The following is a 15,948-nucleotide window of genomic DNA, read 5'->3' as shown; positions in this document are numbered from 1 at the left end:
CATCTGGATTGTTTTTTTGTTAAATCAAAGCTTTATATGTACCTCTTCTCCTTCTTCTTGACTCATTCCTAGAGCGAGCAAAAGTTCTACGCAATTCTTGTTGCCTTCTCTCGCAGCGTAGTGTAGTGGAAGATGCCCGGCGTTGTTCTTCGATGAGATAAGTTCTGACATTCCGTCAAGATCAAGTACGTACTCTAGCGTATCTAATCTGCCACTGCAGAAAAAAGAGGAAATTATACTGACTTGAACAACTTGATGAAATAATATCACTGAAGGAACTAATATTTGATCATCTGGGATTAGTCAACTAAGACTTGGCAAATTCTAGTTTAAATACTAAAAGTTAAAGAACTACGAATGGCGCAATTACGGGAGGCAACTAGCAATTTAGCATCTACTACTTGAGCAATTATCAGCCTAATGATTGCTCGAATAAAAATTGATAAACTACTTCTTGAGCAACCCGGACATGTAAAATTATATGTTTGAAACTAATAATACAGACTAAAAGGGATCATAACTACGCATCGAGCAACCACTACTTTAGAAACTAGAACTTGGGCAACTACTACTTGAGCATCATGTACTTCAGCAGCAAGGTTTGGAGCAATTATTAATCCATAAGCTAGGAATTCAGCAATTACGGGAGTTAATAGTGAAGGTTACTGTGCCTTTAAGGGCTTGTTGCTATTATCAAAATCATAGAAATTAATGCCAGGATTTCCCTATTAAGTAAAGCAAAACAAATGAGAGAATCACCCTGTGCTTACCCTAGTGCTGCATGGTGAACGAGGGAATCACCGTCATTATCCCTCTTCATGGGGTCCGCATCATGTGCTATCAGCTTTTCAACACAGGACTGGTGGCCGTACACAGCAGCTAAGAGTATCGGGGTTGAATTATGGTTTGACTTGTGAGAGAATCAAACCACGAAATGAAGAAAAACAATGTAATAACAACTGGCTACATTCGGTGGCGCATTTAATGTCAAACTTGTGTGCCATAATGCCATCCAAGGGACTGTAACCTGGAAGTGTATCACAAAGATTACGCTCGATTTTAAGTTGGACTCAAGATTTTAAGTTGGACTTAAGATTTATGCCGCATGTGTGTGTAGTCCCATATACATGTGTATGTGTACAGTGCTTGTTATGTGTTACCAGTACTTGGCCAACTTTCTTATCATTTTAATGATTCCAGAACCGAGCAGTGAACAAGATATCTGATATTAAATGAGAGATAATTAAAACTAATTGTTCGAAAGCTTCTCCCAAATCGCCAATAAGATATATTTATATATATATATATATATATAAATGTATATACGTTGAATTAAAAATAATTGAAATTCTAGCATCATATGTGTACGATTGGATGGGCATAGTGAAGGCCTGATTTATTAGCAAATTGCAACAAAATGGAGCAAGTAGCCATTCAATAGTATTTAAAATATGCATATGCAAGACTTTTTTGTTAAGCAAAGAAAAGAAAAAAGAGAAACACAGATGAGGACTGAATTATAAATGCCAACTCTAGTCTCAAGCCTGAATGGTTTTAATATAACTCTACAAGACGGACATGCTTATCTGAATTTGAATGGCAAGATGCCCTTATTTTGGCAATATAATTTGATATGCTTTTTTGGGGTTAATTGACGATGTTTACTTATGCGTGGTCGGTACGGATCATATAGCATTTCATATTAAAGAAGATTGATTTATATGTGTTTTGTATAAATGAAAGATAAGTTCGAATTATATCTCTTATTCATTTTAAAGCATAAATTATGGATAGTGTCCAATATTTTTAACTGCTCAGTGAATGCATGCGTTTTAAATACACACCCACATAAATATCGTATATACGTGCTAAAGAAAAAAAAAATAAGAAACTAGAATAAGAAGTCCTAAATATTTTAGTATGTGTGTCATGGTATGGCGAAAATGGTTTATCCTAATGTTAAGTTGATAATTATCGAACATTAAAACTTTGCACTGTAGGATGAAAAGATACGTCCTAAAGAAATCAAAAGAAACACACTTGTTTGTTAACTTCTGCTCCATTTTGCAAAAGAAATGTGATGGATCCCAGATGCCCTTTTGAGCTGGCCAATAGAAGAGCTGTGTATCCGATTGTGTTTGTCGAGTCTACAGAGACGCCATTTTCAATGAGAACTTGCAGCATTTCAAGCCGATTCCTGTTGAAGTATAAACATAACAACATACATAACTTTATTGAAATTAAACCGTTCATAAATAATGGTGTGCATGTTGCATTATCTGATGCAAATAAGACCTTGTTTCCTACTGTCATATAATTACTTAGCCAAAGATCACGTCATTTTAAATACGTCGTCGCAATGGATTTTCAAAAAAATGAAATATGTTTTAGCCGTCATGTTCTGAAAGCTTTAGCTTGCGACAGTGGTATGATCTTCCCGCTCCTCAGAAAGCTAGTTCTACTACTACTTATTCTTCTTATTATTATTATCCTTCTTCTCCTCCCTACTTTCCTTTATCATGTTTCTCTTTTTCCTCCTTTCCATATGTCAGTGTGAGCACCCCATGCAAGCCATGAAGATGGCGTCCATTGTAATAACAAAGAAATTTATATTTAAACGCCGTACTCGGGGATGGAATGATGATAAATACGTATTTAGTATATGGCATTTGATGGACAGAGGAAGAAAAAAAAAATAATAATAATAAATACAAATATAAATAAATAAATTAATTAAAACAAATTATATATTGTATACCGGGTGAGTCAAAAAAAAAAAAATTACACCTAGAAAATTGCTAATTGTTTTAAAAATCATCTATGAACAGTAAATTAGTATACATCTCATGAAAGAGTGTGTTGTCCCAAATCATTTGATATCACTTTTGTGTGGTATGTGTTCACGCTTGGATGAACAGGATGCATTGCGCCAAAGTGATGCCTACAGTATGTATTATGTTCGGTTTAGCGGAGTGAGAGAATGAATTGAATGTATCAAATAAAATGCATTGCATAAGCTTTTTTGTAGAAGCAAAGCCACGCACACAAACACACACACGCGAGCGCCCATTCTATGTCCGTTGATATTTGATTTTCGATATTTGATATGTGTGGTATCATTAATTTGGTTAGGGATGTTATTGGATCTGCAAAGACCAAATTAATACCCAAATCCCAATTGTTTTATTCCAACATCACATAAGCAACTTTGGTGCAAGTCGAATGTTGCACTCACGCAAACAATGCCTCCGGTTTATCCTAGCGTGAACACATTCCCCACAAATATGTAACCAAATGATTTGGAATAAAACACTCTTTCATGAGATGTATGAGGATCTACTGTTCATATATATTTTTTAAATAATTAGCATTTTTCTAGACTCACACTGTACATGTACAGAATTAAAAATATTGTTTAAAAATCCTAACACCTTCCTTTTGTAAATATCTTTAACCCGTTCAGCTCGGCATTATTCAGCCTGATAGCCACCTCACAAACGAGATTAAAAATCGAACACGTCGTACCGTGAGACCGCTCAGCGCGCGCCACAATGCGTGTGCGTTCAAGCGGCCAGAGGCTTTGACTAACAGGAACATAGCGCATGCGCAGATCATTTGCCAATCTGGCTTTGTCATGTCGAGAACACGTTGCACGGCCGTTCTCTGCTGTGCTTCAAGCCTCTCAGTTCTTTCAGCTCTTTCGTAGGGTTTTCTTCTTCGTTATCTTTTCTTCTCCTTCTTCGCCTCATCAGGTGGGCTGTATCTAATACAGACCACCTTATATTTTTGTTAAAATCACCTTTATTTATTATTTATTTATTTTTTTATTTTTTTTTTTTATTTCGACCCACTTTTTTGTGTGCAAGATATTTTGAAAATGGCTCAATCAAATACCTTGAAATTTGGCACACATATGTATAGGCATATGCACAAAACACAGCAAATTTTTCAACCTTGACCTTGAATGATGACGTCATCTAGGCGCCATTTTGTGAAATTTTCTGAAAATCAACTCATGATCATATCTTCATAACTAAAAGTAATTTCACATTCATATTTATCATGATCAAGGTCAATATCAGTCCGGTCAATTTCAGGTCAAAAAACGCGTGCGTGCGCGTACGTCCGCGCGCAAAATTTTGAAATGCTCAAAATATCGTCTTAAATTTATTTTGCATACGTTTCAGGTCATTTTAAGCATTTTATAAAAAATCGCGCACACGCGCATGCGCGCGCGTTTTCGCGCGTAACACCATTACACAACATAGAATCGCCATTTTGTTTTCTTTCATGATAATTCCCATATTTTTTCAAACAATTTGATACCATGTTCATCTATTTATGACCATTAATATTAAGATGAGCGTCCATTCAAGAAAAATGTCCGTGCGCGCGAGCTCTTGTAATTCATAGCATATATGGGCAAAAACTTGCCTATACAAAATCCATTATAGCTGTTTTGGATAAACCGGACCCTTAATTTTTTTCATATTTGGATAGGGTATGAGTCGGAGATATGAAATCATGTCTCATTTGGCCATTACAAATATCGTGACATCATCACAAATGGCCTTGGAACTCAAAATACGAATTTGCATATTATGACGTCAGCAATTTTATGGAAAATTGATTGTATCTCTGTAAATATTGATTGATTTTCTTCCAAATTTCGATATGTTGTAGCTAAGACAATTCTCTACAAGCTAAGTAATCACCATTTTTCATTTTGATGAGGTCATCATAGTGAAAATTTCGATTAAAGGCCTCATTTCAAAAACTTCATAATTTGCGTGTTATGCCTACAGAAGGTGAATGTAGTTCACGTTATGAATCTACATGATATTGTTTTTTAAGAATTTGTAAGCAGTATGTCGCTTATTTTTGCTCTATTTTGTCTCAAATTGTAGTTGACCAGCCCACCTATACTTGTTCCAAACAAGTATTATATTTCTTATTTAGTTCTTCTTCTTTCTCTTTTTATTTAGATACTCAATTTTATGAGAAAAATAAAAAAAATTATAAGAAATTAAAGATTTCAATGTAAATCTCTGTTGCATCATATTCATATGAAATAATTTATCAGCCTAAATTGACGGTTATAATATTTTCTTGTCGGACATTATACTATAGCGAAAAGATATAGACATGATAAAATGAAACTAAAGAAGAATCCAGAATGGGGACGGTTGGGGTGAAAGGAGAGGAACAATGAACGTTGCTGAGGGTACGGGTCGTTGTCATGACTATAAACTCTGAAGAGCGGAAGTAAGGTAAGGGTATAATTGAATAATTGGATGACAGATCTGAGATTATATTATCAAAAAAAAAAAGAGAAGAGTATGAATTTACAAATAGTACCAACAAATAGAAGAAAAAAAAATAAAGTGAAAGGCGTAAATATTCTAAAAAAAAGAATGAAACGCCGATAATACCAAACAACAACAACAACAACAATGAACTGACTTTGTATTCATGTATAACCCTGGTTTATGTTGTTTTGGGGTAGGGAAGGGTCTTGTTGTTATTGCAGTTGTCGTTGCTGTTTTTAAATTTTTTAAATGGGATCACGTTCCGACATTCTAATAAATAAAAATCATATAACGTAAAGCCAGACTTTACCCTATCTGAAACACTCATACAAAGGCATTCATGCACGATAATGGAATGGACAAGAATATGTGATAAAGATAAAAATGTCACAGACAAATAGATAATTATAAGAAATGATTGTTTCTTTCTCTTTTTCTCTCTGCTTATGTGTCTCTCTCTCTCCCTCTATCTCTCACTCGGTCGCTTTTTCTGTCTATCTGCCAATTTTGTTCCGCCGTTTGCTTGTAAGCCGGCACCATTCCTTTTTGAGATAAATTATTATAAAATAATGATGATGTACACACTTCATTATACCTTATATTTATTATAGGGAGCGAAGTGAAAAACGAGCGGCTGATAATGTCTAAATGCGAAGAATATTACTGTACAATAATTATATTTCCAAAATAAAACTTTTGAATGAAAATCTCTGTTGCAACAAATTGATATAAACACTGTTTATTATGCTATATTGACAATACTATTATACGTCGGACATTATACTTCAGCGAAAAGATATCTATATAACAAAAAAGGATAGATTAAAGGCGACAAAAATCGGAGCTGGGGTGGGGGGGGGGGGGGAGGATGATCGGAGAGACAAATATCATATAAATAAATACAGTACGGACTACGTCCAACTTTCTATCTCTCTCGCCCCCTTCCCCCTCCCCTTTCTCTCTCTCTCTCTCTATCGCTCGTTCTCTCTTTCTCTTTCTATTTCCCCCTCTTTCTCTCTCTATATGTCTCTCTGTCTATCTGGCAATGTCATTTTCCATCTTCATCTTTTTTTATTAAATGTTTTCTATTCCTCCGTTTGCTTGTATGCCCACATCATCTCTTCCTTGAGATTAATTATTATAACGTAATTATCCCTGATGATGTACACATTATACCTTATATTTATTATAGGAAACGAAATAGAGAACGAGCGGCTGATAATGTCGAAATGCGAAGAATATTACTGAACAATAATTATATTTCCAAAGTAAAACTTTTGAATGAAAATTTCTGTTGCATCAAATTGATATAAAAAAATGTTTAAAATGCTATATTTACAATACTATTATACGTCGGACATTATACTTCAGTGAAAAGATATCTATATTTATTTATTTTTTTATTTAAAATGGTTTATTTCATTAAAAAACATTCGCGGCCCGAGAGCCGAATTGCAGTTTCTTTTACAAGGTATACATCAGTGACAAAGTAAAATTACACGTAAAACATTATGCATGGTAGCATTATGGTAGTAAAATTGGAATTCTTTTGTACAAATGATATATAATTATGCTTCAACGACCTTGGTAAATTGCTTGGTACATATACAGAAATTCGAATTGTATTACCATATTCGCAATAAAATGATATATGATGAAGAAAAAAAGGGCAAACTAAAGGGTAAAAAAAAAATCGGAGCTGGGGGGGGGGGGGGTGATCAGAGAGACAAATATTATATGAATAAATACAGTACGGACTACGTCCAACTTTCTATCTCTCCCGCCCCCTAGCTTTCCCCTCCACTTTCTCTCTCTCTCTCTCTCTCTCTCTCTCGTTCTCTCTCTCTCTCTCTCTCTTTCCCCCTCTCTCTCGCTCTCTCTCTCTCTATCTTTCTGTCTATCTGGCAATGTCGTTTTCCATCTTCATCTTTTTTTATAATGTTTTCTATTCCTCCATTTGCTTGGCTTGTACGCCGGCAGCATCTCTTCCTCGAGATTAATCATTATAACGTAAATATCCCTGATGATATACACATTATATCTTATATTTATTATAGGAAACAAAATACAGAACGAGCGGCTGATAATGTCGACATGAGAAGAACATTAATGAACAACAATTATACCAAGTAAAACTTTTGATTGTAAATCCCTGTTGCATCAAACTGATTGATACAAAAATTGTTTATTATGCTATATTGACGGTCGGATATTATACTTTAGCCCAAAGATATAAACAAAACAAAACAAAAAAATGGAAAGAAAAAATTGTGAGCTTGAGGGGGGGGGGGGGGGGGGGAGTCGGTGAGAAAAAAAGATCATAGTAATAAAAACAGTACAGACTACGTCCAACTTTCTATCCCCCCTCCCCCCCCCCCCCGCCCCCCTCTCTCTCTCTCTCTCTCTCTCCCTGTCCGTCTGTCTCTCTGTCTATGTCGTTTTCCATTTTCATCTTCATAATGTTGTCTATTCCGCCATTTGCTTGTATGCCGACATCATCCCTTCCTTGAGATTAATTATTATAACATATCCTTGTTATACGTCGGACATTATACTTTAGCAAAAAGATATAATCAAACAAAAAGGAGACAAAATAAAGAAGAAAAAAAACAGAGTTGGGGGGGGGGGTGACCGGAGAGACAAATATCATTAAATCATTAAATCATTGTACGCATATTTTATTTGTGTATGTAATGGAAAGAGCTAAATGAATGACAGAGATTAGAACAAAATCATAATTCATCACAATCATCTCTCTCTCTCTCTCTCTCTCCTTCTATCTATTTATCTATCTTTCTCTGTCTGTCTCTGTCTGTCTGTCTCTATCCTCCCCCTTCCCTCTCTGAATACGTCAGGAATTTCGTGAAATTGGAATTGTGCTTCAGTGTATTTTATTTCCGTATTGCGTTGTTGTGTTTGTTTTTTTTTGTTTTTTGAAAGGGTGTGGCTAATAAGGAGTTAATCGCCGTAGTATTGGTAGTCTTTTATTTATTCGAAAATAAATGATATTGAAAATATAGTAATTCATTATATTACGGAACAATAAAGAAAGAAGTGCAAACAACGTGATAATTCACTTTATTTGTCTTCGTCTCCATCTGTGTCCTTGGTCAACCTATCGTGTCAATAAAACTTAGATAATCCTCATTTCATGATCAGTTCTGTAGATGGCATGTACATGCATACATGCTAATGATAATGATGATGACGATGATGATGATGATGCTTACAATATTGTAATAAAATAGTAATAATAATAATAACAATTATTTTCTTCATCTTGCACTCGCTTTTCTTCATTGCCAGAAAACTTGTTTTATGTTGCCTTGCATTTTTTTTAACAATGGTAGCATCTTTGCCCGGGAAAAGTCTCATATTCGTGGCTTTACCGCCGGAGTTGCTCAAGACAAGAGTAATATTCCGTGGGGAGAGAAAGGAAGAGTAAGGGGTCGTTTTTTCAGAACATAACATTTGAACATTTCATATGCCCGCTCAAGCCAAGACCGGCTTTAGGTTGATCAAGATATCTTACTTCAACCTGCTCTAAAATTGTTACATGCCCTCGTAAAGGTGTATAAGTTAGAAGTTAGAGTGGTTGTTTGTATTGTAATGTAAATTGACCTATTTACGCCTACATCCTCTTCTTTCAAAACGGGAATCTTCCAGAGTAGTTACTTCTTTACATTCTTTTGTTCCCCCTCAGCGTGGGGCAGCTGAGGGAGCCTGGATAAGCCTTTCATAAAAGAGGAGGTCCATACATGAATGATTCGCTAAATTGGTCAAGTTGATAAAATGAAAAGCGTATTGTCACGTAAATACAATGACGTAAAAGATAGCTGTGGAGTCAAAACTTTTGAGACGACAGGCTTTATAGATAACTTATGGAAATATCATCGAATGTCGTTGTTTCATATTCTTCATTTTCTACGTCCGACGAATATTCTTCTTCGCTTGATAATAGTCCATTTTATCATATTCATTTTCTGAGTCCGAGTCAAGGTTCGCTTCTCGAGCATCTTCAACGCTAAAAATATGCTTTCTCCGATGACGAGACATTTTGAGAAACTATCTTACATAGATAAAGAGCAGTTATAAGCAAAGAATTGAGAACTAATTTGTGCAACCAACTATCATGAAAATCAAAAAGCTGAACTAAATAGTAAAACTCCGACACTTTATAGCACGATAAGTAAATAATAGCCGACAACCTTGAAACGAAACAATGGGATGGACTATATCGAGACTAGCTAATCTCCCCAATAATAGGTCGGCCCGGTACCCTGTATACGTACGCATGAGTAAACTGAACTGAGAGCGCTAGGTCGAACGAGACTGTAATATACTATAAGCTTTTCAATAACCGGCCCGTTACCATGAATAGGCGTCAATGACCATATAAGGCCAAGGCTCATGCATTGAACGGTGTATCCGCGCGTGCCGAGTACAAAGGTACCCAGAGCGAGTGTGGAATTCGCTGCTTGTAAAGTCATTATGTCCGGCTTACACAGTCCTAGGCAGAGTAGACCCAGCTAGCTAGCAGCAGCGAATCCGAAAATCTATCAAAATAACGTAAACTGACTTGCATGTGTTCTATACGAATATCCTAAAAGAGGACTCGTGCATTCTCATGCTAAACTTGTAATAAAACAAAAATTACGCATCTACAGTCGGTAAAAAATGAGATGCATGTAGCCAAAGGTTCAAGGTTTGTATACAGGTAGTTTATATTGTATTTAGAAGGTAAATAGATGTACTTTTCTGCAATAAAAGAAGCCCTTGCTCGGACCCGAGAAATCTCGGTTCCCGTTTGTGAGTACGTACCTCGGGGCCCGAGAAATCTCGGTTCCCGAGTTGAACGGGTTAATACATGGAAATAAAAAATAAAAAATATTGATATTAATAATAACATTAGTTGACTAAAGGAATGAATGGCTTTAATAATTAATGTGTGTTCTCACCATTCGGCCGCTATGTGAATAGGGGTATTTCCATTCTCAGTTTCTGCATGAATGTTGGAATCGTATGCTATCAGAATACTTGTGATCCCATCGTGGCCTGCTTTGACAGACATGTGCAACGGTGTCCAACCTCCCTGAGACTATAAATATAAATGAAGTATACGAAGACTTTATTCTCCCACCGATGGATACACATGCCAAGTACGACAAGTAATCACCAGTTATATTTTACCACTCTTCTACTGATTAATAATCTTGCCATTGCATTTAGAGTCCGGGATAACTTTTCATTCCTTGTTTATTCTTTGAAATGAGTAGGCAAATTTAAAAGCAAGTGAGAGATTAATATGACTCTGGCATTCATTCGTTAAATTGCACATATCCTGTAGTGTATTACAAACAATTAAATTACCTGTGCATTGACATCTGCATGGTATTCTAAAAGAGTTCCAAGGGGTTCTGCTAAACCGTTTGATGCAGCTATATGAAGCGCTGTGATGCCAGTATTGTTGGCTTTGTTGACATCAGCATGCAGCGCCAGAAGGTATTTCATAATATCAACGTGTTTCCTTTTATGGGTAATCATTGAAAAAATAAATTGATAATCAATAAGGATAATAGTTGGCAATTAGATGTAAATATCAAGTTCAACAAAACTACTGCTAGTACTACTACAACTACTACTGTTACTACTACTACTACTACTACTACTACTACTACTTATATTACTATTACTACTACTAATAATAGTGATGATACAAATAAAAAAATGATAATAGTAGTTATAATAAAAGTTATAATAATATTTACAATAATGATACTAATAATAACAAAAATGATAATAATAATAATAATAATAATGATAGTAATAATAATAATAATAATAATAATAATAAATAATAACAATAATAATAATAATAATAATAATTATATATATATTATTTTTAATAATAACAATAATAATGATAACAATAATAATAATAATTATATTTAAAAATAAAATAATAATACAAATGATAACAATAATGATAACAGTTATGATCCTAATACCAGTTAAGGGTATACCAAGGGAAGAGTGACGTTTTATCTTAATGGCATGGCTGAAACATGAAAGGAATCTAAAATATATTTATTCACTTTTCAGTAGCTCGTTGCAAGGGGGTTTTCCCGCTTATCGACTGGGCTTCAACGTTTGCGCCAGCATCACAGAGAATCTGAACACATCCCAAGTGGCCTCCGAGTATGGCGCAGTGCAGAGGTGTCAGTTTAGTTTTCACAGTAGAATCTATAAGCGAACGATGCTCTAAGTGTTGTTCCGCTTCGCTGCTGTAAAATGGACGAATTCGATAGTTTAATGTTGATTATTTATCTACTTAACAATAGGACATATGTAAATTTATTAAATATTGTATGCACAATATTCATAGGACAAGCAAATACGGCACCCGATATTTTATAATGCAACCCCACGGGTATGAAATACAACTTGATTAGTTTCAAACTTCATATAGAGCAAGATTCTAATTATTAAAGTGTCCTTTCTTTTTCCTTAGTTAAGACATTCTCAAAAATAATATTTGGTTATTATTTGTTGAGAATTTAGAGGGAAAACATTCCATTAAGAAATGAACAAACGTGAGATTGTTTTGATATCTTATTTTTTGTTGTTTGTTTAGGGGGAGTGAGGGGGAATACTCGTTTCCCTCTCAATAAAATCAGGAATCTAAAATACTTAGTCTTATTATCAAACTTAAATGTAATCTGTAAACTTATATTGTTTCGTATATACTTACCGGTAATCGTTATTTGTGTAATTCATTTTTTTTTCTATTATATTACATTGTGATATTTGAGTGGAAAAATAAGTAAATTAAATGTCAAATGTCAACACTTGCACAGAGTAACATGCAAATAATACTCACCCATCTCCGCCATCTGTCCCTATGACATAATCCACAAGAATTTGCAGGCACTGTTCTTGTCCAGCTTCTGAGGCGACGTGAAAAACGTTGTAGTCATTTGTTGTCTTTAAGAAAATGAGAGGAATTTTCTTTGTAAACAAAATGACTATAAATTATTTTGTAAATACCATGATCCCTCACGCCAAAAAAGGGGCGCATGCGTGTGGCTTTTATAATTCAGAATGTGTATAGAAACTGTATGGATCTTTCAAGAAAGGGTAAACAAAAATGTTGTGCAAAATATTTTCGTTAAAGGGTTTCCAGGGACTACACTGATCGTTTAAACATGTTTATTATATTCATGTGTAGCACATAATTATATGTTATAATAATGAAATATATTCAGGTATATATAATTTTGTATCCTTATATATTTAGTATGAATTGAAGGGGGAAGGAATTATGAATTACAGTTTTTCCTCAACCAAGTATGCAGGAAACAAAGTTATTTTGGATGTGTTTTTTTTAGTGACGTGCTGTTTAACATTCCCACTTTCATTTTATTTCATTTTGTTTATGAGTACAACAAAACCGAGATGAAGTTTTAATCGTCAACGTTCTAAGAAGGTATGGTTCTCTTTCGATGCACAATAACAGTTACAGATCTATTTTTACCCCTTTTTAAGAAAGCGTTGCAAGCAGCAGAAAAATTATCATGACTAATGGTAAGTGGTTGATGTAAGATGTATGAACCTATTTATAGAAGCCAACCAGAAAGAAATTAAATAAATTACGTCATTACATAAAATACCAGAACACTAAATAAAAGTAATGAAACATTTTGATTATTTCTTAATATTGTTCAACCGTTTTAAGTGCAATTACTTTACGTAGTGCATTTACCCAATATCTCTTGGATTTTTAATATATGTTGATAGTGTAAACATAACACATGAAACAATATACACAAAATAAAAGGAACAATATTGAAATAAAGATACAAGTACAAAACATACTACCCGTGCGTCTAAATCAGGTCCACGTTCGATGAGAAGTTCTACGATATCTCGATATCCCTTTTCGACAGCCAAATGAAAAGGAGTTGCGTTTCCGTACAGCTTTGCACCTGCGTTAATGTTTACGCCCTTTTCCAAGAGAAGTTTCACGATTTCCACAGATTCCCTTAGGTAAGATTAGCAGTTAATGTAAGTATATACTCATGATCTAGGGGTAAGTCGCCAAAACAATAATTTTTCTTTAAGTTCATCCCATACCAAATATCCAAATTTCCCATACAAGGTATTTCATAGTTATGATAATTCCGAAAATGAAAAAGTATTTATTTGTCCGAAGATTCGTAATTCAGAAAATGAAAAAAGGGTTACTAACTCCTAAAAACGAAATAATAATAGTAATTTTAGGCTTCTTATTCCGTAAACAGAATAATCATGGTATGCGTAGCCTTGGAAAATACAAACCTTATTTTATAAAGGAATTGGGAACCCATTTTTTAAAGTACCGAACCTTCAGAAAAACAGTTTTTAACCTGCAAATAAAAGGAATGGCTTCCCATACTATACAAAACCACCATTGATTTTGTATACCTGGTGATTCTTTACTAAGTGTACGCATAATTTACACATTTCTCGAAAAGGGTCGATTTTCCGGGATTTTTACAAATATGTTCTTTTTCACGGGTTTAAAAATATACATATTTTGATTTGTTTACTTTGTATTTTTATTAGAAAGAAGGAGATTGTTTTTCCGAACAAGGGTCAGACAACATAAAGAAAATAACCTGCGAGAATTAACAAACAAACAAAAACCCGCCGCTGTTTATCGCATTTTATTTAAACGAGCATACAGGCCATGTGATTTTCATTTTACTTACACTTCAACGGCTCTGTAGAGAGGCGTTTTTCCACTGATTGAGGGTGCCTCCAAATTTGCACCATAATCGCAGAGCAGCCGCACGCATTCCACGTTTACATAGCATATTGCTTCTTGTAGCGGTGTCCATTTATCCTTATTGACAGCTTCTAAACGGGGTTTTGTCTGTTCATCGGTCTGGCTGTAAACAAAAATTAAATATTAAAATTGAAGAAAAATTCAAAAAGGAACTGTAATTCATGTGCTTTCTGATATCCTGCTTAAAGCCCCTCTAAAGTGTTGGGAACTCCCAATGGCATCATTTCATTTACATTGTATCATGATATGAAAGAGGGTGCCATTTAAAACACATTTCTGCAAGTATTTTCGAAACGATTGTGTTTTGAACCGAATATCGATGAAAGAATACAGAATTTAGGTTTTCTGCGTACACCGTGCAACCCAAATTATGTATTGTTTTATAAATATTTATCTTCAAACACATTTTGGGGGAAAATTCGGTGTTACCAACACTTAAAGAGGGGCTTAAAGGACAGTAAATCCTGATTTCCCATTCTGCATAGACAGCGCCGCATTAATGACTTCATAACATAAAGCAGATGCCAGCTTCCATTATTATTATTGTTAGGCTTATTTCTTGACCTAATTGCCGAACTTTTGTATAATTTAATAATTTAACAAAGCTCATTTGTTATTGATGTGCAATGTGTTCAGTTAAGTTGCGAAACTTGCGATCATCGTTCATTATGCTACTCTGATCAGGCTGACTTCATTAGATTAGTTAAGTAAAACTATAGGTATTGTGATTTATGTGAGTTTTGTCGTCTTTCTTTAATCCTTACCTGCTCTGACTAAGAATCAATTGAAGTATCTCTGAATGACCACTTCTGACTGCTATATGAAGGGCTGTAGATTTTCGAGCTGTCTGTATGGGTAAAATGTTTTTTTTAATAATTGAGTAGTTACAAACCTTTGAATAAGACTCATTCCGCGAACACGCACGCGGTTGTGTATAACTCGTCTAATGTGAAACACCTTAAGACTGCCACAAAACCCTCTATATAGAAAACTTGCCCAATCGGTGCCTGTTGGTCCCCATTTACTCTTTTTGTTATGTTAGTTGAGAGCTGAGTTAATGAGATAGCCACCTGTCAGTGACCTCGCTGTGTGGTCTAATCCCTTCTGGCTCAGTAGTATTGACGGTCTTTCAATGAATTAAGTGTCTTGGAATTTTGCACTGGTCCCTGGTCATGAAGACTGGTAACTGCACCATGCCTGTAAAAATTATCTAAAGGAAACGTGGCTTAAATGAACAAAAACGAAAATGACCATGGATTTAATCCTTCCTGCAATTTAAAGTTTATTTAAAATTAATTCGTTTAACTTCGAAAAAATATTCTTAAAAATCCGACTATTTCGTATCAATGTGTCACCGATCATTGTTGGTATATTTATAGATTTTAAGCAAGCTTTCTATTCACTTAACCAAGGTATTCTCATTACAAAACTGGAATTCTTGGTGTTACTCTTAAATTAGTTTGCGGTTATTTATAACCGCAAAAAATGACTGTTTTCAATTCTAAAAATTCAAGTTTACAATCAGTTGCCTATGGCACTCCTCATAGGTCAATTATAGGCCCCTGCTCTTTTTAATTTATTTCATGGATTTACATTCAGTCTCTCCCATTCTGAATGTTATACTGTTCACGGACTTTCCATTCATTGCTTTATCTATGTTTGCAAGAATGTTGTTTATTGTACTGTTTGCTTGTGTATGTTGTTTTAAAAGTGGCGAATGAATTCAATTCAATTCTAATCAAGCTATTGGGAGGATATCCAGGCGTATTTGCTTTTATTTGTATTTATACGACTCCATTTATATATATGAGC

The 15,948-nt window shown here is 34.6% G+C and overlaps 1 protein-coding gene across 1 annotated transcript in view; it reads right to left on the bottom strand.

The window, feature by feature from the left end:
- LOC105447410 (serine/threonine-protein phosphatase 6 regulatory ankyrin repeat subunit B-like) overlaps positions 1-15,948 on the bottom strand; it is a 56,900-nt gene that overhangs the window by 33,539 nt on the left and 7,413 nt on the right. Inside the window, exons 7-14 of the mRNA XM_030993796.1 lie at positions 14,901-14,983; positions 14,060-14,239; positions 13,188-13,350; positions 12,190-12,293; positions 11,405-11,593; positions 10,680-10,836; positions 771-910; positions 43-214 (exon numbers count right to left, since the gene is read on the bottom strand). Coding sequence (XP_030849656.1) covers positions 43-214; positions 771-910; positions 10,680-10,836; positions 11,405-11,593; positions 12,190-12,293; positions 13,188-13,350; positions 14,060-14,239; positions 14,901-14,983 — 1,188 coding nt within the window. The remainder of the gene's footprint in view (positions 1-42; positions 215-770; positions 911-10,679; positions 10,837-11,404; positions 11,594-12,189; positions 12,294-13,187; positions 13,351-14,059; positions 14,240-14,900; positions 14,984-15,948) is intronic.

The sequence above is a fragment of the Strongylocentrotus purpuratus genome, unplaced genomic scaffold (assembly GCF_000002235.5).
Source record: "Strongylocentrotus purpuratus isolate Spur 01 unplaced genomic scaffold, Spur_5.0 spur5_scaffold_20, whole genome shotgun sequence".
NCBI lineage: Eukaryota > Metazoa > Echinodermata > Echinoidea > Camarodonta > Strongylocentrotidae > Strongylocentrotus > Strongylocentrotus purpuratus.
Note: the sequence above shows the minus strand (reverse complement) of the source record. Positions and strands in the feature narration are given on the sequence as shown.